Raw genomic sequence first — 23,079 nt, forward strand, 5'->3', positions numbered from 1 at the left:
TGTAACTTTGCTTGTGATATCGTCTCTGGAATGCCACCTCTCCTTGCAGGGGGGCAGAGTCCCCTAAATTCAGGCCTGGGAGACAATATTCCATACCCTGGGCAGTGTCTACTAAGTGTTGTCATGAGGTGGTTAACCACGGGATACACTCCAGAACTATGTCATTAGGTGGTTTCACAGTATCGTGAACATGAATGGTGTAGTGTATACACCTAGTTGGGGCAGGTCAATTGCTGCACATGGCTCCTTGATGCTCTCAGGAGCCTTAGTAAACTTGGAGAAACACCAGGCTGCAGCTGGAGTAACAGGGTGTGGCTTGGGAGGCTGAGGTAGGAGGATCGTGAGTTCAAAGCCAGCCTCAGCAAAAGCAAAGTGCTAAGGTGAGCCCCTGTCTCTAAATTCAACATAGGGCTGGGGATGTGGCTCAGGGGTCAAGTGCCCAAGTTCAATTCCCAGCATCATCCCCCCTTTCCCCCAAAAGAATTTTTCAGCTCTGGTATCTTATGGGACCCCATCTATGTGGTCTGTCGTTGACTGAATCATTATGCAATGCCCCCGACTTTCAAAATTGTGACCTCTGTGACAGCTGACACTAAGGAACAGGTCTCCTCGACAACAATTCTGTTCTAGATTTCGTGAGTCACTTCGCACCAGCCTTCGGTAGGTTTGAAACAATGGTTTATTGGGTGCCTCTCAGACTCTGAGCCCAGGCCCCCCTCAGGCCCACAGACGCAGCAGCCAGCAGTAGAGGAGGACCCAGAGGAGTGGCCTTGGGTTGGAGTTCCTGCTGGAGCCTGCTAGAGAGGTGACGGCAAGGAGTGTGGGGCTGGCCCCACCCACCACTCTTCCACGCTGACCTTCCTTGACCTTGGCAATCCCACGCCTCTGCCACCACTACTGAAGCTGCCTTTCACAGATAAGGGGCCCAGGGTGAGCGTGGCTATTTCCTCACTGAGTGGTGTTACACCACGTCCTGCCTTCTCTAGGGCCAGAGCTTCCCCGTTTTGTCAGCATTTCAGGGGGTCCGGGCCCGAGGACCCACCACAAGCCCTGGTACCTGTGGTCCTCCATCCATAAGAGTCCCGGAAGCCAATGGGTCCTGGAGAGCTTACGATGTCCACGGGCCTGGTGGTGCTGTTGTGGTAACCTGAGGATCGTCGCTGTCCTGCCCGGGGAAAGAGCCATACCACGGGTTGGACTCTAGCTCCTCAGGGCTCAGCGTCAGACACAGGCCTGGGGTCGGATTAAAGAACTCGCCCCTTCCCCTGGACTCACTTGCAGTCCCCGAGGCACACGTGGGGGAGCATGGCTGCAGCCTCGAGGGGTAGCAGGCAGAGGCGCTGCAGAAGAAGTAGACCTGGTGGGAGGAGAGAGACGTCAAGGCTTCAGGGCCACTGGGCAGGAAGTGCCAAGCAGGAGGTGGCATTGGGTGTGGGGCCAAGTTTATGCTGCTGCCAACCAGAGAAATCTGGGTGTGCTGAGCACAACCGCTGCCCTGTGCCCACGAGGCTCAGGGATGTGTTGCTTCCCCAGTTGGGGTCCAGGCCTTTCTCCCGAGGGCCCAAGACTGCAGTAGAGGGCCCCCCAGGCAGGGACCACTGCGCTATTTGGTGGAGCCCCAGCCCTCGGCCACTCCACCACCCCGCCACCCCGCCTCTGGTGCTGAACGGCTATAGGGCTGGATGGCTCCCTTCCAAAGGGGATTCTGAGGTGGGGTTTGACCAGACAGCTGGAGAACACATTTGCCATCCCGTCTTCCTGACCCCAGAGACTAGTAACTGGGGACACAGGGGATGACCAGTTACCGTTTCCAGAAACAGGGTCAGGGGGAAACACCCAAGAGGAGTAGAGGCAGGAAATGACCTGACCTGGTGCCTATAGGCCCCACCTATGGGTGCCCCTCATCTAGCATGGGAGCGTCTCTTGGCTCAGGAGGTTGCACGCTGGCGAGAGGAGAAGGCAGCCTGCCAAGTGTGCCTACCAGAGGGATTCATCTGCGTCTGTTGTAGTAAGAGGCAGTGATGTAAAGCAATCTGTGCATTCTGTGACAGATGTGTTATGCAACAGCCCAAGAGTTGGAGAGTAGTGTGCTGCTTTTGGTGCCATTTGTATATTAATATTCAGCAAATCTAAACAGTCTACGCTTATCCACTTTTGCCTTCTAGAGAAGTTGCCGAGTTATAAGAAACTCGGGGAACATGCTGCCGTTTCTGGAATCGGAAGCGAGGCCGTGCTAGCACACTGTGGCCAGCTCAGATTCAGAGCCGACTGCAGCCCAGCTGGGCATTTCCCTTCTTCCTTCTGGAACTATTTGTCAGTGGCTTCTGCACTGACCTAAGATCAGAACCCCGTGTCCCCTGCTGTCTGCCACACTTGATGAAAGCCAACCGCCATCCTGGGCCAGGGTGAAGGGCATCCATTTACAGGGTGCTGGGGACATTTGGAGACCAGCTTATCCCCAATTCAGATGAGGAACTTGGGTCCTTCTTACCGGGCCCCTGAGGGCTCTCTGGGAGCTAAAGTCCAGGAAAGCAAAGGTGGAGACCATGAAACGCTGGTAGTGAGACCGGAAGGGCAGCTCTGCCTTGTCCAAGGATACCATTTGGGTTCTGTAGCTGTCACCCTCGAAAGGACACCTGGGAGGGAGAGAAGTCAGGAGGGTCTCTGGGAGGTGAGGCAAGCTGGGAGGGAGCCCGGGGCAACTCAGTCACCTGCTGTCACTCACCCGTCCGACAGGATGGGCCACTGGGGCTGCTGGAAGGGGTTGGCACTAGGCGTGGCCCAGCACTGGTGCAGTACCAGGACCAGACCGGGGTCTGTCCTCTGCAGAAGCTGGACCTCCACGTGGACTGGTTCTCGGAGCAGCCTCACCAGGGGGTAGTCATCCTCCCCGTAGTAGGAGCTGAAGGTCTCATCTGTAGGGAGAGGGGCTGGTCTGTAGGGAGAGGGGCTGCGCCTCAGGAAACTGGGAGCAGGAAGAGAAAGCAGCGGGGATACCGTACCCTTGGCAATTCGCAGCTCCAGCCGCAGGGGGCCCGACTGAGTCACAGGGGCAGGCGACGGGGGCGGGGAGATGGATGCCTGGATGGGTAAGAAGTCACCAGCGTTGAAGAGACAGCGGACGTGAAGCCTGGAGTCGAGTGCGAGAAGGTGGGGAGAAGACAAGTCAGAGTCCCGTTGGCCTCAACAGAGTACCAACACTGTGGTCACAACACACAGGGCAGAGGATGGACACTCCAAGCACAGGGATATGGGCAGTGCTGACCAGTGGGCAGAGGAAGCTCGGCCCTGCCCACCTGGCCTTTCTGGGACAGCTGGATCTAGTTGTGCCAGGCCCTACTCTAGGATAGGATCAAGATGACAACAGGGCCTTCTGGGGCTGGCTCCTGGTGGCATTTGAGGCCTTTGGAGCCCGACACTTGGGCCTGGTGGGGAGGTCTGGGCTCGCAACTTATTAGCGACAGAACCATGAGCAAGTGGTTTAACCCAAGCTCCAGTGGCCGCCCTCTGAGGGCTCTGGCGAGGACTGGGGCCATAAGTCCTCAGTGAGAACAGGAGAGCATCGGCGTCTTGCTTGAACCTGCAGCTGTGGTTGGCCTGTCACAGTGTCTAGTGCCCACATGCCATGGTGGTCCTTCATCCCCACTGCGGATGGGCCTGCACCTGGCACCAGGTAGGTGCTGTGTAGCCATAGTGACTCCACCCTGTTCTGAAGGCCCCTCGCACTGTCTGGCCTTGTGTCTTAGGGGCCCTCCTGCTTAGTCTTGAGGGGTGACAGCTGTTTTTCCTCTGGGAATCCCCGATTACTGTGCTGAATTCTGACTTATTGGAATAGCACCCAAGTCCAAGTGTCCACAGGATGACAGGAACTTCTCTCCCCACCTCCTGGGCCAGAAGGACTCTGCTTCAAGCAAAAGACACCTGGGCCCTGACACCAGTTTCTTGCCCAACCTTCTTGGAAGGTACGGCAGGGAGAGAAGGGGATACTTGGGCATCCACATGGTGCCAAGCACAGAATTCCTACAACCCATAGTTAGGATCAGTTCTCCAGCAGGGACCAGGCTGGGGCTGGTGTATGGCCTACCGTGGTCACACAGTGAGTAGCAGTGGAGGTTCAAAGCTGGGCATTGACAGATTGCCTTCTTGGTCACCCTACTGGCATCCTGGGATGGTTGGGCTACCTGAGCCAGCACGTCCGGGAGGCCCTGGAGGCTGTTCCCCCATTTCCTTCCTCTACCACATCCTTAGAGAACTTCAGCTGGAGGTATCTGCCTCATCTGTGGCTTTTTAACCTGAGATTAGCAGGTGGCAGCAGCCTCAGCCCCTTCCTGGGGCCCAGCAGGGGACACCTTCAGGCACTGAGCTTAGTTCTTAGAGGGGTAAAAGCAGGACTCTCAGGAACTGCCCTTGGCTTCTGTCCAAGTCCCATATGCCAGGCACAGACGAGGCCCTTAACGCTTGGTCAGCCCTGGGGAAGGGCCATTCCCCCTGCCCTGTAGGACAGGCCCAAGAGGTGAGCATCTCATCTAAAGCCACATGACCGAGGTAATAGAGCCTGAATTTGACACAGCTGGCCCCAAAGCCCGTCCTGGGCTTGCCTTAGCTCCCTCACACCCACACCCAAGGCCTGGCCTGTTCAAGGAGGGCTCCCTCTCACCGGAAAGTGCTGTCCCGAGTGATGGAACCCTGGGGTCCCTTCTGGATGTCAAGGTCAGACACCAGCTGGTTCTCATAGATGAGCTGATTGCCAACTGCCTGGGGAGGAGAAAGCGAGTGAGGCCCTCCCGGGGGCGAGATGGCTCCCGCCCGTGTTCTCCCCCCTACCTGGACCGTGGTGCCACAGTGTGTGAGCAGAACTCGGAAGACCACGAAAGCACTCGTCTCCTGGGTTGGGGGGCAGCTGGCAGGGGCATAAGCCAGGTGGATGTTGGCCAATGTGATCCTGCGTGCCAAGGCCGTTTCTTGAGAAATGACCAGGATGAAGTAGCCACTTCTGAAACACTGGATGGTGGCTGGAACAGAGAGACCCCAGAGGCTGATCAGGGCCTTGGGCTAGGATCCACCCAGCACAGAGACGGGGGAATGAGCTGGGAGGAGAATGCTTCAGCACTGGCCTGGGAGCCAGGAGACCTGGGCCCTGTACTGTCCCCATTTAGGCCGGTGCTGTCCTGAGTGAATCCTCTATCGACCCATTTCTCATCCACAAAAGGGTGGAGGTGGACCCTTGAAGTAAGGTCAAAGGATTAGTTATCCAAACCAGGATGTTTTGAATCTAAAGGTCAGGGGTGTGCTTTGGGGACAATTGTCAGAAGGCAGGTAGGATGTGTCGTCCTTCACCGAAGGGTCTCTGCCATCCACTGAGGTGGAGCAGCAGATAGCAGAGGCGCCTCTCCTGCGGGCACAGAGTCCAGGAGAGCAGGTCAGTGCCGCGGGGGGGGGGGGGGGGTTGTACCTGTGTTGCCATAGTAACAGGGCACTTCCCTGGTGTCGTCATAGCAGCAGCCAGCCTGATGACAGGCTTCCCTGGAGCTGTTTCTCACCACGCAGGGGATGTGCCCAGAGACCACCTGGCACTGCTCCTGCGGCAGGTGGGCACCTAGGGTTGGGGACAGTGATGAGAGCCCAGCCAGAGGCTGTTAGGCCTCCCATGGTCCAGAGGGCTTGTCCTACACACCAATGTAGTCAGGCCCGTCCACTTCCCAGGGGTCCGTGGTGCCCCGCTGAGGCCGCGCCAGGGTGGGGCCGGTAGGCCCTGGTCCGAAGGACAGCGGAGCAGCAGTCAGATGGACGAAACTGTGTTCTGGGTACGATGGGGTGGGCAAGGCGTAGCCAGAGCCAGGCGAGGGGTGGCTGGAGGTGGGGCGGAGGGGAAGCAGATGAGGGGTGGAAGGTGAGGGTGTGGTGGGCACCACCAGGCTGGAGTCCGGAGTCCAGGTGTGGTCAGGTTTAGGACAGATCAGAGTGGCCTCTTGGGCGATATCCACATGACCATCTGGCAGCACAGCTTCTATGAAGACCCTCAGGTGGAACCGCCCGTCCTGCAGGTGAGAGGGCCACAGAGCAGCTGGGCAAGAGCAGCCAGACCAGGCAGCGGACGAGGGGTCAGCAAGGGCTGAGCCGACGGCGGGGCAGGGAGCTGGGTCAGATGCGGGGTCCTGGGAAGACCTGCACCCAGGAAATGATCTCCCCACCCACCTCCCCACCCAGGGCTCCCCGACCTTTCTTGGGGTCTGGTCTCCCCTGGCCCAGGAGAGGCAGGGTCCTTAGGACAAGCTTGGTGGCCCAGAGCAGCCAGGCGGCCTACCTTCTCCAGCACGTGGCAGCCTCTGTAGTCGGCTGAGAAGACGGCCAGCTCCTGGGGCGTGGAGGTGACCCAGTGGTAGCAGACGGAGCAGTTATTCACTTCAAACCGGTTCCCAAATTCGTCTGAGGTGGGGGAAAGGGAAGAGGTAGGGAGAGCTTCAGGGTGCTAAAGGGTGGCTGCTGGGGCCCACGCAGGACCAGCCTGGTCTTGGACAAGCCTCTGCCTCCGCTGGTCTGGGTTCCCATGTCTGGAAGGGCACAGAGCCTTTCCAGCTGGGGTTCTCTGGCGGTAGCACCCAGCAGCAGGCACGGAGACGGTGCCGAGAGGATCCGGGTCTCAGGCGGTGGGCTGAGAACTTCACTTCCTGTGGGCTCAGTTATCCACACTGTGGACAAGGTGGCCGAGCGCCAGCTTTCTCAGGCACACGCATTGGGGGCAGGATGAGGACTCCAGCGCTGGGTGTGTTTGTAGAAAGGACTGAGCCGTTTGCCAGGTAGAATGGCTGCCACAATCACCTGGGGACGCCCACCTTCCAGAGTGGGTGCCTCCAGTGTTCTCGTTCAGTGCGCCCGGCAAGGCCGAGTTCTTCCCCACCTTGCAGACGAGGCTCACGGAGGTCTGTCAGGTGCCCGAGAGCACACAGCCTAGAAGCTGCTTGTGTAAATCTCCATTCCAAGGCTGCACCCCCTTTTCTCCGTACTAGACTGTACCCAGAGAGTGATTTGTGGACCAGCTACCTGGCCTCAACTGTCTGTGGTTAGAAATGCAGAGGCTAGGGCTGCCTCAACAAGATGCCAGGTGATACCTGTGCACAGTGACGAGGGAGAAGTGGCTGGTGACCAGGGGGAGGTGACCCCCCTCCCTTGCCCACCTTTATGTGTGGGGGGCTGGTCGCCCCTATTGGGAGGGATGCCTCTGCTCTTCCAGCCTGGCTCCAGGGGAAGGGTCCTCCTAGCAGCAGCAGCCCAGGCGGGGAAGGGGACCAGGGTTCTCCCAGCACTCACCCAGCACCTTGAAGCGGATTGTCTGGCCTGGCCTTGGAACGACGCGCAGCTGCATGCCCCGGATCCCACAGTCATAGCTGTGCCACAGGCCTGGGAGGCTGAGCTTGGGGAACGGCCCCTGACCCAGCCCCAGGGTGGCTGCGGCCAGCAGCAGCAAGATGCCATAGAAACGCCAGGTCATGGTGGAAGCTCCCGCAGTCAGGTCGCAGTCAGGTACGCACAGACCTCTCCAGCAGCCCCCACTGCTCTGCCACTAGAGCAGGGGAGGACTTATATGGGGGAGGCGGCAAGTGGCAGCCTTTGAGGACAAAGGGGGCCCACCTGGCCCGCAGGGGCAGTGGAGAAATTCCTGCCCCAAAGCAGAGGAGAGCAGCCTCCCAGCCAGGGCCCTCAGGGGCTGCTCAGAAGGCGGTCCTTGGCCAGACTCCCTGGTTCAGAAGTCTCCCAGCAGCTGGGGGTCGACGCGGCTCCTAGAGTGGTTGTAGCTGCCCAGGGCTGGAGGAGGGGCTTTCTAGAAAAGACAAGGCTGCAGGTGGGCTAAGGGTCAGCATCCATGGCTGGGAGGTGCCCTGAAGACCTGGGGCCTGTCTCCCTCCCAAGCCCCTCACCATCCCCTTCCAGCCCAGACAGCCCCCCAGGGCCTCCTGCCTGCACGGGGACCTCAGGACTGAGGGGAAGAGAAGCCCCCATTATTTTCCTCCCCACCTTCAGCTAGACCCACAGGGAGAGGGCCTTGCCCCAGGAGCTCACGGCCAATAGGGGCCACAGGTGCGTCCTCTGTGACAAGCTCTTCATGGCCTAACCAGGATTAAGCCTGTTAATTGAAGGCCGTTTCTGATGAGCATCTTTTTTTTTTTTCTTTGGGGGTGGGGACCAGGGATTGAACTCAGGCGCACTTGGCACCTGAGCCACATCGCCAGCCTTATTTAGTATTTTATTTAGACAGTCTCACTGAGTTGCTTAGCGCCTTGCTGTTGCTGAGCTGGCTTTGAACTCACGATCCTCCTACCTTAGCCTCCCAAGCCACTGAGATTACAGGTGTGTGCCACTGCACCCTGCTTCTGTTGAACATCTTAATCTAAAAATCCAAAATCTGAAATACTCTTTTTAAGTGCTGACATAAAACACTAGTGGAAGATTCTACCCTCAGTATTATGTGATGGTCACAGTCGAAACACAGGCACGTTTGAAATAGTCTTCAGGCTACGTACATAAGATATGTATGAAAAATGAATGAATTTTGTGTTTACTATTGCATTCTCTCCCCGAGATATCTTAATATAAATATGCAGATATTCCAAGATCCAAAAAAATTCCCTAAATTGAAACACTCTGGTTCCGAGTATTTGGGATGAGGCTACTCAACCTGCACTAATATAGAATGAGTGAATCAAGACGGATTCACAAAGGTTTAATTAATTGTAACAAATGTGCTGAAATCATGTAAGACGCTACTTACAGGGAAAACTGGGCGTGGGGTCCTCAGATGCGCTCTGCACTGTCTTCTCAGTTTTTCTGTTAATCAGAACAGTTCTAAGGAATGGTCTATTACAACCACCCCAGGAATGGCCATCGCGTTACAGAGTTCACTACATGCCAGGCTCCGCCCTGTCGCCTCGCGGGTGCCACTCATTACACGGCCTCCTCCTTTGAGGGACTTCAGGGCACTAATTGACGGAGCAATGAGCCCAGGGCCCAGCAGAGTCTGAACGCAGCAAATGCCAGCAACTATGGGTCATTGGAATTCGCAGCAGCTGGAGGAGCTTGTGGCTCATGCCCCAAAGCCTGGTTCCTGTCCCCTGCAGTTCTACCTGTGACCTGGGCTGCTTTGTGTTTTCTGAGCTTTGAGGCTGATGATCATAGACGGCAATGCTTACCTTGCAGGGTGGACGAGAAGCCTGGAAGAGACCCACGATGGGTGTGCTAAATTGTGTGTCAATCATTCACTGTTTGGCGGTGATGAGCGCTTCCTGGGACCGGAGCCCAGCTGGGAGAGCTTGGTGGATAGCTCTGAGGGCAGAGTCAGGAGAGGCGCCAACCGGGGTGGGGTGGAGTAGGGTTATGGAAGTGTTTTTGGAGGAAGGGCCCTGAGAAGGGATGGAAGGAGCCAGTGGGTTCCTGAGTGGTGGGGAGTTTGGGGCCAGCGGGAGACAGAGGTCAGCAGACAGGGCTTCAAGAGGGGGAGCTTGCAATCCCAAAGGACCAAGTGTTCCCTCTGACATGCGGGTGCTAATTCGCAATAAGGGGGACACAGAGGTATCTGGACTTGACAGAGGGGAGTGAAGGGAGGGGAGGGGCATGGGGTAGGAATGAGTTGGTCATTATTACCCCGTGTGCATCTGGGATTACATGACCTGTGGAACTCTACACCAAGCACAACCAGACCAAGGAGAAGCTGTGTGCCATTTATGTATGATGTGTCAAAACGCAGTCTACTGTCACGTATAACCAATTAGAACAACAACAGCAAAAAATAAAAAAAAAAAAAAAGAATTCTAGTTTGATAAAATGTATGCATCGTTCTCAATTTTCCTCTAATACCTTTGGCTAATGCTTGCTTATTTTATGTTTGTACATTTCCTAAGGAGCAAATTAACAAATAAAAATTGTTTTTAGCAAAAAAAAAAAAAAAAAAAAAAAAAAGGGTGGTGGTGGTGGTGGAGCTTGCAGGAAAGATGTGGGGGGAGGGGAGGAGGCAAGGCCCCAGGGGGCTTTTCTGGAAGGATAGTGGGTTTTTAAACTTTTCATGTTGAACTTTATACTTTTTAACTTAGAAAAGATTTCTTGGATGCTTTTTCCATTTGTTCCAACTTCCTCTTTCTTCCTGCCTGTTTGTGCGCACGGGCACGTGCATACACACACGCACACACACACACACACTTTCTTCCATAGCATTTGAGAGCTGGCTTCCCTTTTACCCCTAATTACTTTAGTGTGCTTCCCCACACCCCCAAAACCGTGAGTAACCACAGTGACACTGTCCAAATCAGGAAATCAGCGGGGGCATAAACTCAGTTGTCTAACTTACAAACCCAGCTCAACCTCCAGCAATGTTCTGACAATGACTTTTATAGCAAAGGAGAAGTTTTGTCCTGGTTTGGGATCTGATCCAGGCTCAAGAGTCTCTTCTGCCTCCTCTGATCTGGGGCCGACCTCCCTCCGCCCCAGCGTCTCCTTTGTCTTTCCCACTTGACATTTTTGACCATTCTGCGGGACGGCTCTCCGTTTGGGTTTGCTGGTGTTTGCCTGTGTAGATTCAGGAGGTGCATTGGGCAGTGTCTTGGCTAGCGAGGGCTCCATAACAGACCCCGCGGTCGGGCAGCTCAAACAGCAGGTAGTTATCTTCTCACGGTTCTGGAGGCTGGAAATCCACCGTCAAGGCATCGGAAGGTCTGGAATCTCTGAGGCCTGTTTCTCTGGTTGTGCCCTCACATGGTCTCTCTCTGCTTGTGCACATGCTGCGGCTCCTGGTGCATCCAGACTTCTTCTTTAAGGACACCAGTCACCCTTGTGGCCTCTTTAATGAACTCTTTAAAGGCCCTTTCTCCAAATAGAGTCGCATTCTGCGGGAGGGGATTAGGGCTTCAATTTATGAATTTGGGGGACACAATAGGGTCTACAATGGGCAGAACACTCCAAAGCAATGTTGTGTCCTCCTCAGAATGTCCTCAGGAGGGACCTCACACCAGTGTGTGCTGAAACTCTGGCCACAGGTTAAGGCAGTGGGTGTCCAGGTTCCCTGTGCTGACGTCCTGATGTCTCTGTAATTTACGAGTGTCCTATGGGAGACACGTTGTGACCCTGTGATTTTCCTGCTCCTTATTGAACATTCACTGGCCAGTGTGCTGGTTGTCAAGTGGCATCTCTGGCCCCATCCCTCCTTCCACCCCTGTGAACTGGGTGTTGTGGAGGGAGGTCCCGCGCTGGGATGTCAGGCACAGAGACCTGTGTCCCTTGCTTACGAGCACAGTGCCCTGGGAGTCACTTGCCTGTTGTTTGAAGATACAGAGGAGAGTAGTGATGGTGGGAAGGAATTAGGGAATGAGAGAGGTGTCGCCTAACTGACCTCGGGTCCATGGACAGCACGTCTCCCAAGGCCCTGGAAATGGGCAGCTGGCTCATGGCCAGGGGCAGGAAGATGCTGCAGTGGTTTGGATCTTAAATGGTCCTCAGAGGCCACGTGCTGAAGGCTTGACTGTCAGCTTGCAGCATGGGCAGAGCTGAGCCTTCAGGAGGCAGGGCCTAGGGGAGGAAGTGAGGTCACTGGGGGCGTGCCCTTGGACAGAGGCCGGACCCTGGCCCCTCCCTCACTCCCTCTGCTTCCTGGCTGCATATGTGAGCAGCTTCCCTCCACATGGGTCCCCACTGCAGTGTTCTGCCTCGTCACAGACCCAAGACAATGGAGCCAACCAACTTGGACTGAAACCTCTGAAGCCAGGAGCCAAAATAAGTCTTCCCTCCTCATAGGAGACTTTCTCAGGCATTTTGTCATAATGGATGCAAAGCTGACCCACTCAGAGGCCTTTGAGGAAATGACACTACCCCGTCCTGGAGAGGGCACTGAGGACACTCATGGGTGCCAGACCTCCTGGGTCTGGGAGGGATCCCAGCTCCTCCACTCACCTGCCGGAGACGTTGAATGTCACCTGCTCTGTGACATGCTTTCCTTGGGGCTAGTGGCAGTATCTAACTTAAGGTTGCTGATATTCCTCCCTGAGTCGCTTCCTAAATCTCAGCCTGTTTATTCCACTTTCCTTTTAAACCTAATTCTTTTAATTTTTAAAAGCAGGACTTCAGTCTCTTAATCTGAAACACGGGACTAAGAATGATGATGCTGGGAGGTTTAAGTGTCAGTGCCCACTGTGTCCTCTCAGCCCCACCTAGGGACAAAGGGAGGGCACCAGGGGAGGCCCAGGCAGGGAACAGGTCACTTAGCTCAGTGGCCTGCAGAGTGACCAGGGAAGTCCCAACTGCGCACCACGCAGATCTTGCCCGTGGCAGAGATGTTTCCGGAAGGCTGGGGGTGCACACTGAACATCAAAGGCAGCTCTGCTTCTCCTGCAGGATACAAAGAACCTCAGAGAAATGCAGTCAGCTGGGATGAGCTGGGCGCTGGGGCTGGAACACCTGGCTCTGAAATCCAGCTCCTCTGCTCACTGGCTGAGCAGCTTTGGCCAAGTTACCTAACCTCTCTGAGCCTTAGTCTTCTCCTCTGCAAGTGGGGACAAGAACAGTATCTGCCTCAGAGGGTAAGTGTGGGGGTAAAACTCGCTAGTGTATGACAAGTGCTTCACGGGGCTGGCACAATGCCTCTCAACGTTAGCCTGACTATCTGTAGTGGGTTCCATGGTGACCCTCAAAAACATATGCCCACTCCCTAACCCAGGAACCCCTGACTGGGACCTTATTTGGGAAGAAAAATTAAAGGGCTTTACAGATATAAACGAGTTAAGGATCTCAAGATGAGGTCACCCTGGATTGTCCGGGTAGGCCCTAAATCCAATGACAAGTGTCTTATGAGAAACAGGGGAGACCGGGAAGCCGGGACTGGAGCCACCTGACGGAGGCAGAACCCTCCCTAGAGCTCCGGAGGCCGTCTGGCCCTGGAGCACACCCACCTGAGACTGAGCCCAGGGCCTGCCCGGCGCTCTGCCTCTGCTCTCCCTTCTTCCTACCATTAAGACATCAGCTCCGGGCTGTGGCCAGCGCAGGTGAAGACAGCCACAGAGCTGCTCCAGGCCCTGGGGAGCACGGGGCGCAGCCAGCACTGCTCTGAGGACCTGGGGCCGTGGGGTCTGCACGTGGACCCTCCCATAGGCAGGCCCTCTGCTTGGCCTTGGAGAAAAGGAGATAAAATAGGAAGGATGTCTGCTGCTCATCAAGAGGGTGAGAGCAGCTGGTGAAAGGGGTCTCCAGAGGGCAAGGGTGGCCGCAGACATGGTGACTTAGAGACGTGGGAGGGTGGAGCGAGAGGTAAGGTCTTCCTGAGACAATCGGCAAAGCTTCCGTGGTTAGGGTTTTGAAGGATGCATAGGAGTTCACCAAGAGGCCAAGGGAAGGACCGAGATTCCAGAGCAGGGAGCAAGCAGCAGAAGGGCGCGCAGGCCCAGCAGGCGTGCGGTGGTGAGCGCTGGGGGTGACGCAGCAGCAGCGATGCAGGTGGGGGCCCAGGAGGGGCTGGCGGGTCGTGTGAGGAGGCAGGCTTCCTGTGGCTGAGGTTGGCATCAGGGAACCCACTTGGGCCCCCACAAGATATCCTGTGGGGTCCTGTGGGGCTGCTGCTCGGCTGGGTGTGGGCACCTGAGGGCTCCGGCACTGGGGCTGGTGGGTGCCAGGTTCCTGGCTGCTTCCTGCCCTGTGCCTCACTTCCTCCTTGACTGACTTCTCCAAGGGGCCAGAGAGGAACTGAAATCCTCGCTTCCTAGGGCAGGGCCGGGCAGCACAGCTGGCCCCGGGACGGTCCTGTCGTGGCCTCTGTGTGCACGAGACGCACTGGTGCCGAGTGCCCCTCCTGGGCCCAGACACGGCGGTCTCAGAAGGAGCCTGCAGGACCAGCAAGGTGTGTGTGAGTGCACGTGTGTTAGTGTGAGATGGTGTGGGAGTGTGATGTGTGTGAGTGCTGGTGTGATTTTGTTGAGTTGTGTGTGAGCAAGTGTATGTGTCAGCATGTGAACGAATGTGTGAGAGTGTGTCGTATGTGTGGTCATGTGCATGACTGTGTGTGAACAGTGTGCGTACTAGTGTGTGAGAATACAAGTGTGTGAGTGTGGCTGTGCATGCATATATCTAAGTGTGTATATTTGTAAGTGTGTGATGGTCCATGTGTGTGAGAGCATATGTACTAGTGTGAAAGTGTGTTGGTGTTTGTGTGTGATAGCAATTGTGTGTGTGTGAAAGTTGTATAGGTGGATGTGATTGTGTGTGAGTGTGGATGTATGAGCATATGTGCGTATATGTGTGTGAGCAAGTGTGCATGAGTGTGAGCATGTGTATTAGTATGTGAGTGTATTAGTGTGTGATTTTATGTGTGTTATGTGAGAATGAGAATAGTGTGAGTGTGAGAGTGTGTGATTGTGTTAACAAGTTTGTGTGTGCGAGGAGTGTGTGCATGAAGGTGAGTGTGTGCGTGTGCATATGTGTGAGTGTGCGTGAGTGCGTGTGAGTGCACGTATGTGTGATTGTGTGTTTGCAAGTTTGTGAGTGCATACATGCATGTGTATGTGTAAGTATGTGTGTGTGAGAGTGCGTGTGTGTGTGTGTGTAAGTATGTGTGTGTGTGTGAGACTGAGTGTGAAGGCTTTCCAGGGCAGCCTGGCAAAGGCCTGGGGGGAGAGGGGCTGGGCAGGTGAGGTGGGGGAGGGGCTGGGCAGGTGAGGTGGGGGAGGGGCTGGGCAGGTGAGGTGGGGGAGGGGCTGGGCAGGTGAGGTGGGGGGAGGGCGCAGGGGGCTGTGCGGGAGCGGGGCCAGGGGACTGGGGAGCCTGGCTGTGGAGCCCAGGTCTGCGAGCCGTCTCCTGCGGGGGGAGCTGGTGCCCTTGCAGGATGCCCGGCCTCTGCTCTTACTGTGACTTCAGGCTCTGGCCTGGGGGGGGGGTGGACTGCAGGGACTGCAGGGCCCTGGAGGCGGCTGCGCCTTTCTCCAGCTCTGAGGGAGCTGGACACAGGGCAGGGCAGGGTGTGGTGGGGCTGAGGACCTGGCCCCCAGCCCTGGTGCCCAGCTGCTCACAGAAGCCTGGTGACTGTGGCTCGTGGGCCCAGCCCGGCCCCTGCTTGGGTCAGAAGGCTTCCTGGGCCTGAGGCCCTGGCTGACCAGCTTCCTGCCCCCTGACCTATAACCCCCAGGGCAGCTCTGGCTGGCCAAGCCCATGATGTCCCCAAAGCACACCCCTCAGACAATTCCAGGAACTCGTACTCGCCCCGCACTCTGCCCGGCTGGGGGCTGAGTGCATTCTCCTTATCACCCCGTCCTCCTGTGGGGGCGCAGCCTCAGAGGGGCGCTCGCTCCCAGGCCCTCGGCTAAGAGGGCTGTCTGACCAGTCCCCTGCCGTCAGGGCGCCAGGCCCAAGGACTCCCAAGACCTCGTCCAGGTCTGGCCTTTTGTGTCCTTCTGCAGTCCTGGGATTGGGCCGGGGCCTTGTGCCTGCTTAGGCAGGTGCCCTGCCACCAGGTGACACCTCCAGCCCTTTTATCTCTTATTTGGAGACAGGGTCTCACTTCAGGCTGGCCTAGAACTTGCGACCCCCTCCTCAGCCTTCGTGTGACTGGGATCTGGCTCAGAGGTTCCGTCTCGGGGTGGACTCTGGCCTAGCAGCAGCGGCTTCCCCAGGGGATGTGACAGAAGTGCAAATTCCCGGCTCCACCTGGACCTGCGGGGTCAGAGGCCTGGGTCAGAGGCCCAGCAACTGAGGCCCTCAGGGGGTCCTGTGCCATGGGAAATCAAGGTCTGTGCTGTCAGGAGTCTGCCAAGGCCTGGTCACCCTCCCGGGACTCCATGTGAGGACCCATCTAACAGTCTTGGTGGCCTCCTGCCCCCAGTGAAGGCCTGACGCATCCGTGGCTCCATTGAGCCTCTGAATGCCTTTTCTCCTAGACTCAGGCTGAATGTGTGTCCCCTGGTCACTCGGAGCCATCTGTCCTTTACACCCAGCCAGTGAACCCCCACCCAGCACCCCCACTGCTCCAACACCCTCGGAGACTCTTCCTCTTGGACTGACTGGTGTTGGCTTTTGGTTCCTGAAACCCCGGGGGAAGAGGCCGACTTCTGTCTCCTACCCACCCAATGGGTAGTTGCTGTGGGGCTCAGGGCTCTCAGTGTGTGTGCCGGGACCATTTCCACCATGGGAGTGCAGCCAAGGGCCCCAAAGCCCCTTGGGACATGAAGAACAGGGTGCACGCCCTTTTTTTCTTCAGAAAATGACTCAGGGCCCTGCTCACATGTAATATCTTTTTGTTTGTTTGTTTACTTATTTTAGTAACTAGTAGAATTTAGTAACTTTTTTGTTTGTTTAGAATAAGTTGTCCTCAGGGAGGGCTGGGAACCAAGCCATGACAATGATTCCAGGATTGGAAACAAGAACAGAGAAGTTTCAGAGGAATAAAGATTTTAGCTGGAAATGAACAAAGGGGCTGCCATGAGAGGTGGTGCGGGATGTTCACTGCACAAGGGTGACTGGTTGGAGGAGTCAGGAGATGGCTGAGATCCAGAGAGAGGCCTGTGCCTCATGTCAAGCCTGATGCCCTAGGCTGAGATATGTCTGTAGGGGAGAGGGGTGATCATTTCTTATTCCACAGAGCAGCCTGTGCTCCAACCCCAGCACTCGGGGCTGGTACTACGCAGAAGGAGTACCTTTTAAAATTCACATCTTGCGGGTGCGGTGGCGCACGCCTGTAATTCCAATGGCTCAGGAGGCTGAGGCTGGAGGATCACGAATTCAAAGCCAGCCTCAGCAAAAGCGAGGTGCTAAGTCTCAGTGGGACCCTGTCTCTAAATAAAATACAAAAAAGGGCTGGGGATGTGGCTCAGCGGTGGAGCGCCCCAAGTTCATCTCGGGTATCCCCTCTGCCCCCGCTGACCCCCAGATGCACATCATACCGCCTGAAGCTCCTCGCCTCGTCACATAGCTAGGAAGAGGCAGTGCCAGATGCAGACACTGGCGGTCTGGTTGCAGGGTCCTGGGGCCTCACCACCATGCGCCCTGCCTGAATGGCCTTCTCATGGATCAGTGGGGGGGCAGGGATGGGGGCACTTCCCCAGGATGGGTGGAAACAGCCACCTGTTTCTCGGGAGGCTGCAGGCATCTGTGTTTGGAAGTCCAAGCCTCCCTGGCCCAGGGCAGAGGCCGGATGAGCAAGGTCCCCGCTGCTTCACCATCGGGGCTGGGAGAAGTGCTGTCCTGCTTACCCACCCTCCACCCTGTCAAGCACCCAGGCTGTGCGCCAGCCCAGGCCTCAGTGGGACACCCTGCCCTCTGTCCTGACTCGGTCTTGACATGTTTTATTGAGCATCTGCGGGCTGCTGTGAAGAAAGGGAGTCTGACCCCCAAAAGCTAAGCAGAGGGTGAGGTTAGGGAACGATGAAGTGCAAACTACAGGATTCAAAGTTCTCTTACCCCAGGGCTTCCAGCCTATTCTAAATGAAACCCGGACAGCCTTGGCCTTTAGCCTATGCCCATTTCTCCCCCAGCAGGGGAAGAAGCTAATTTTTTCGAGCACTTACTCTCTCCTCTAAAAAAATACAAAAAAGGGCTGGGGATGGGTCAGTGGTGGAGCCCCCTGACTCCCCTCGGCCAGCCCTCGCCTCTGCCTCAAAGCAGACACTGGTCCTGCTCACAGATGACAACGCGGGGCTCAGCAAGGGGAAGTGACCGGCCTCTGGCTGTGAGTGTGGGGCCAGCGCTGGTGGCCAGGCCTCCCACGCTCCTCCTATCCCCCTGCTTTCCTGGGGTCCCTGGTGCACAGGCACCCATGCCACTTGGGGACCTTCCTCTCTGAGGACTATGGCGTCAGAAGAGAGCGGTCCAAGGAGGGTGGAAAGCAGGGCAAGGCATAGTCCTCATCCTCCTGCACGCTGGTCACTCCAAAGCACACCCCTGGACATACCAAGCCCCCACTTTGCTGCACACAGGGATGGCCCAGTGCACACTCGCAGTGTCCTTGGGCTGCAAAGACTCCTCCATAAAGGACTCGGTGGAGCAGGGGCTGCTGGCAGATGGATGAATGGTTCTCGATCACCAGCGTGAGAGCTCAATCTCTGGCTGTCACTGCCTCCCGCCCCCAGACAGACACACAAGCACACGCACACACACGCACATACACACGCGCACACACACTGGAGCTGACAGCTGTTTCCTCCCTCAGCCTCACTCCTCCCCTCCCTCCGCCTGCCCCACGCCTCTGTCTGGCTGCTACTAGGAGCCAAGTGCCTGCAGGGCTGGAATCCTGTGCTCCCTCTGTGCCCAGGTAAGGAGGCCACGGTCCAGGGCTGGGCAGCCTTAGTGCCCTCTCTGGACCCACAGGAGAGGGCAGAATTTTACCAGAACAGAGGGCTGCTACCGGACAGGATGGCAGAGGAGTGAGTTTACCAGGCGGGAGGGAACTTGCTGCTCAGAGGGTGGAAGGAGTCAGCTTTCTCAGGCGTTAACTAGAGGCCAGGCACAGTGGCAGTCGTTGACCTGGGGGAAGATGGCACCAGCAGGCTTGAGGTAACTGCCCAGGTTTGCCCAGCCTGGAAGCCAAGGAGCCTGGAATCAAGCCCAGGACTTGGACTCCCCAAACTTGTGTTCTTGGGCCCCTGCACCCCAGGACCCCAGCTGCCGGGATGGAGGATGGGGGCTGTCTCCATGCAGCCAGAGGGACCAGGTAGATGGCTCCAGAGGGTCCAGCAGGACTGTGCTCTCCGAGCATCCCATGGGACTCAGGCAAACATTAGGGCTGAGAGGGGATGGCATGCACCTGGTGTGCTGGGAGGAGAGTCCCAGCCCCTGCTGCAGCCGAGGACAGAGAAGCCACGCTTCTCTGCAAAATGGGGTCTCATGGGGTTATTGGGAGGTAACTGCAAACTAGAAAGCTTGGGAAGCAGCACCATTCTCAGGGGACACAGGCCAGCTCCCCTCCCACCCACCTGCAGAGCTCAGCTTCAAGGGACCCATCTCCCAGGGAAAGTCTAGTGTGGATCCCAGGAGCCCAACCTGCAAAGAGCAGGATCCCTGGAGGGAGTGGATTTTCTCACCCTCTGCCATCCTAGCCGGCCAGGTGTTGGGCTGGGAAGAGGAGCACTGAAGGCCATTGCTCCTGTCTTTCTCTTCTTTCCTCCATCGTCCCTGGCTTAGTGCCACACTGTTGCTCCTCTGTGTGGCTGTGCTGCTTGGGTGGATTGGCGAGTTCTTCAAACACTCCTGTCTCAGTTTCCTCATCTGGAAAGTGGCAGGGACAGAGCCTAGCACCTTTCTCTCAGAGCCATGAGAAAGATGAGCACCTATGCAAAGGACCTTCCAGGGTCCCTGGCGTGTCATGAGTGCCCAGCGCAACCTGAGCTCCCATGCCCTGCTCTGTCCCCTCTCCACAGCAGGGAGCCTCCACCCCAAGTCAACCCTCCTCGATCTCCATCAGCTTCACCCGAGTCTTCACGGGAGGGCTCTGGGATTCTCTGAGGCTGTGAGCATGTGTGGCTGTGTGCTGTGTCTGTCAGATTCTGGCTTCTCCAGCGCGGGGTAGTGACTGGATAAATAGCTGCTGGGGGGTGTGTGGGTGAGTGAGAAAATGAACAGGGGTGGGTTTCCTGGGATTGGTAGCATTGCTATGGCTGCCCCTAGGAGGAGGGTTTGTTTGGTACCCCGGGGCCATCGGGTGGGTCCTTGTGCCCAGCTCTCTCTCTTCTTATCTCATTTCCTTTCCTACTATCAGAGGAGGGGCCAGCTCTGCTTTTTGCGGTCAACACACCCAGCCAGCCACCTCTGTGTGACCAACAGACTCCGGAGGACCTGCAGAGGCAAAGCCTGGGGTGCTGGGGAGGGCTGGTGGAGACTCCTCCTCCCGCCCCCTCTCTCCAGGTGGCTGCAAAGCTCCTGCACTATATGGGGGCTGTGTCCATCCACCAGTGCTCTGGGGCAGCAAAAAGGAATTCTGCACGGCCTGACCTCCATTAAACACAGTTCTGTGGACCAGGCCTTTTTGCATATTAACTCATGAGTTTATTTTATTTTTATTCTGATAGCCCATGAGTTAGAGATAGTTATGAGGAACACCCACATTACAGGGGAGGAAACGGGCTCAGGAAAGTTCAATGACTTGCCCAAGGTCCCACAGGGAGCAGGTGGTGGAGCTGGGATGTTGGTCACTCCAACTTTGCTCAATGTCACTGGTCCCCAGTGGCCCCACCTATCACATTGGCAGGTCACCTTATCTCTTAGCAAGGTTCCCAGGGCTCTCTCTGGTTCCCAGGGTGTCCCAGCTCGGCCAGACTCAGCGTGTCCTTCTCCACCACAGAGCTCAGCCATGTTGGCCAACACCACCCTGAAGCCACTCTGTCCGCTCTTGGAGCAGATGAGCCAACTCCAGAGCCACACCAACTCCAGCATCCGCTTAATCGACCACGTGTCTGTGCTGCTGCACGGGGTGGCCTCGCTGCTGGGCCTGGTGGAGAATGGACTCATCCTCTTTGTAGTGGGCTGTCGCATGCGACAGACGGTGGTCACCACCTGGGTGCTGCATCTGGCGCTGTCTGACCTGTTGGCCGCTGCCTCCCTGCCCTTCTTCACCTACTTCCTGGCCGTGGGACACTCATGGGAGCTGGGCACCACCTTCTGCAAACTGCACTCTTCTATCTTCTTCCTCAACATGTTTGCTAGCGGCTTCCTGCTCAGCGCCATCAGCCTGGACCGCTGTCTGCAGGTGGTGCGGCCGGTGTGGGCGCAGAACAACCGCACGGTGGCCGCGGCCCACAAAGTCTGTCTGGTGCTCTGGGTCCTGGCTGTGTTCAACACCGTGCCCTATTTCGTGTTCCGGGACACCATCCCGCGGCTGGACGGGCGCATCATGTGCTACTACAACGTGCTGCTCCTGAACCCCGGGCCTGACCGCGACGCCACGTGCGACTCGCGCCAGACCGCCCTGGCGGTCAGCAAGTTCCTGCTGGCCTTCGTGGTGCCGCTGGCCATCATCGCCTCAAGCCATGCGGCTGTGAGCGTGCAGCTTCGCCACCGGGGCCGCCGGCGGCCGGGTCGCTTCGTGCGCTTGGTGGCGGCCATCGTGGCCGCCTTCGTGCTCTGCTGGGGGCCCTACCACATCTTCTGCCTGCTGGAGGCGCGGGCGCACGCAGTCCCTACGCTGCGGCCGCTTGTGTGGCGCGGGCTGCCCTTCGTCACCAGCCTGGCCTTTATCAACAGCGTGGTCAACCCGCTGCTCTACGTGCTCACCTGCCCCGACGTGGTGCGCAAGCTGCGGCGCTCGTTGCGCACAGTGCTCGAGAGCGTGTTGGTGGACGACAGCGACCTGGGCGGCTGGGCGGGCAGCCGCCGCCGTCGCGCCTCCTCCACCGCCACCTCGGCCTCCTCCCTCTCGCTCACCGGCCGCCTCGCGCCCCCGCTCCGCCCGGAGCGCCTCCTCCGCTGGCTTCGAGGCAACAACGCAGCGCCTTCGCAGAGGGACCGGGCACGATCCCAAGACGAAAGGGGACCCCTGAACCGGGCGCTGAGCACCACCTCGGATTAGCCCAATGGCCTGCGCAGCCCGGAACGCAGGGCTGGGACCTGCTTTCTCCCCAAGGCAGAGGCAAGGCTCGAATCAAGCGTCAAGACTACCGCAAGGGCTCGTGAGCGCTGAGAGTCAGCGTTTTGAAGCGACCTGGGTGACTTTTTTCAGAAACTGACCTGGTTGAAACCGGGCTTCTCAAACCTTGACGTGCCTATAAGTCACCTTGGGATCTTGTTAGTTTATTTCAGTGGGTGGGGCGGGGTGCGGGAGATTCTGCTTTTCTAATACTTCCCAGGCAGTCACTAAGTGCTGCTGATCCAAGGACCACACTTGGAGTAACAGGAAGCTAAACTCATAATGACTTCTTAGACCAGCAGACAGAGTCCCAATGGTACAACTCCCTGGAGCCCAATTTTACCAGCTGTGTGACTGTGGAAGGCTAGGGTAGGATAGTTGTACAAATTTTTGGAGTAAAATGAGAAAGGTTTGAGAAGCACCATTCCAGATTAAGGCATTCAGGTTAGGTACTCAGCCAAGGTTTGAACTAGATGCTTTCTTCTGCAAATCTTTAGGATTAGCTTCTTGGGGTTCAGCGAGGTTAACGGTGTTGTGTGCAGGGTCTGCACCCTGTTCACTCCATTCCTATTCTGAGAGCACATCTAAGACCTACCCAAGCTACTTAAGAGCCCCGGGGGTGCCATGGTCAAGTGCTTGGGAAACCTGGGCTAATCCAAGTCACTGTGCATTGTTATTGGAGGTCTAGCCTTTGGTATCTGAATGGACACAGCAATTCACGGCACATGACATTTTCTAGTGAACTTGACCATGGCATCCTGAGCCTTGCACAGGACTGGCATCCTACAAGATGCCCTCTGGACAGTTAATCCCAAGGTCTTTGCAGCACCTGCCACCTGCCCACATGGGGGCACAGGAGGGGCAGCTTGTACCTGTGTAGCACTTCCACTCCATGGTCCCTAATGCCTCAGCGCTGCATGCCAAGGACTGACAGCTGGTGCCAGCACATATTTGTTTGGTTTGCGGAATATCAGTGGAAGAGCAGGGATGAGAAAGTCTTGTGATCTTGGTCCATTACTCCTGACCACTGAAGGCTGGGGCCACCAAGGACCAGGGTGGCCAGCTGTTAATTCTGGGTGCCAGGCAGGGCAGCCCATAGCATGTGCACTGCAAACTGGATAGCCAGATGTCACCCTGTATGGCCTCCTGCTCCTGCTGTTTCTCAGCACTTTTCACACCAGACACACCACACACTTGATTTGCTTATGTTTTTCCCATCAGAATAAAAGCTCCTGAGGGCAGGGACTTTTGTCTGTATTCCTTGGTGCCCAGAATTGTACCTGTATACCATAGGTATTCAATAAATACTTTTGTTGTAGACCAGATGGGCACGGCTTAGATCTGTGGGACTTCTGCAGTCTGGTATAGGAAAGGGGCTGCTAGAAACTGACTCTGCTTCCTGCAGTCTCCCCATTTTAAACCTTCAGTGTTCAAGTGGGGAGGAGCTGGATTCAGTTTGCTGGGGGACAGAGTTAGTGGGGTGCAGAAGTAGCCAAAGCAGCCTCTGG

At 56.8% G+C, this 23,079-nt stretch overlaps 2 protein-coding genes and 1 long non-coding RNA gene across 7 annotated transcripts; 1 reads left to right on the forward strand and 2 right to left on the reverse strand.

Annotated features, from left to right (window-relative positions):
• Window positions 1-670: 670 nt before the first annotated feature.
• Window positions 671-7,581, reverse strand: Zp1 (zona pellucida glycoprotein 1). The gene is made up of 12 exons (XM_071616130.1): window positions 7,309-7,581; window positions 6,305-6,426; window positions 5,675-6,038; window positions 5,453-5,596; window positions 4,825-5,012; window positions 4,658-4,755; window positions 3,003-3,130; window positions 2,726-2,915; window positions 2,492-2,636; window positions 1,276-1,357; window positions 1,058-1,165; window positions 671-794 (listed from the first exon to the last, which is right to left on the reverse strand). Exons 1-12 carry the CDS (start codon window positions 7,487-7,489, stop codon window positions 718-720), a joined length of 1,827 nt encoding a protein of 608 aa, XP_071472231.1. The 5' UTR covers window positions 7,490-7,581; the 3' UTR covers window positions 671-717.
• Window positions 7,582-10,357: 2,776 nt separating this feature from the next.
• On the reverse strand, window positions 10,358-19,579 carry LOC114099713 (uncharacterized). 4 transcript variants are annotated; one of them, XR_011708521.1, is made up of 5 exons: window positions 19,035-19,579; window positions 18,340-18,477; window positions 16,653-16,790; window positions 11,375-12,366; window positions 10,358-11,087 (listed from the first exon to the last, which is right to left on the reverse strand). It is a non-coding gene; the product is annotated as an uncharacterized lncRNA (long non-coding RNA). The 4 variants fall into 4 exon arrangements; XR_011708520.1 differs by having other exon boundaries at window positions 16,899-18,477; XR_003583949.3 differs by lacking the exon at window positions 16,653-16,790.
• Window positions 18,180-22,896, forward strand: Ptgdr2 (prostaglandin D2 receptor 2). 2 transcript variants are annotated; one of them, XM_027944112.3, is made up of 2 exons: window positions 18,180-18,265; window positions 20,291-22,896. In XM_027944112.3, exon 2 carries the CDS (start codon window positions 20,300-20,302, stop codon window positions 21,512-21,514), a length of 1,215 nt encoding a protein of 404 aa, XP_027799913.2. In that variant the 5' UTR covers window positions 18,180-18,265; window positions 20,291-20,299; the 3' UTR covers window positions 21,515-22,896. The 2 variants fall into 2 exon arrangements, with proteins under 2 accessions (XP_027799913.2, XP_027799914.2); XM_027944113.3 differs by having other exon boundaries at window positions 18,189-18,265; window positions 20,246-22,896.
• The last annotated feature ends 183 nt before the right edge of the window (window positions 22,897-23,079 follow it).

This window comes from Marmota flaviventris, chromosome 9, assembly GCF_047511675.1.
Source record: "Marmota flaviventris isolate mMarFla1 chromosome 9, mMarFla1.hap1, whole genome shotgun sequence".
In the NCBI taxonomy this organism is placed as follows: domain Eukaryota; kingdom Metazoa; phylum Chordata; class Mammalia; order Rodentia; family Sciuridae; genus Marmota; species Marmota flaviventris.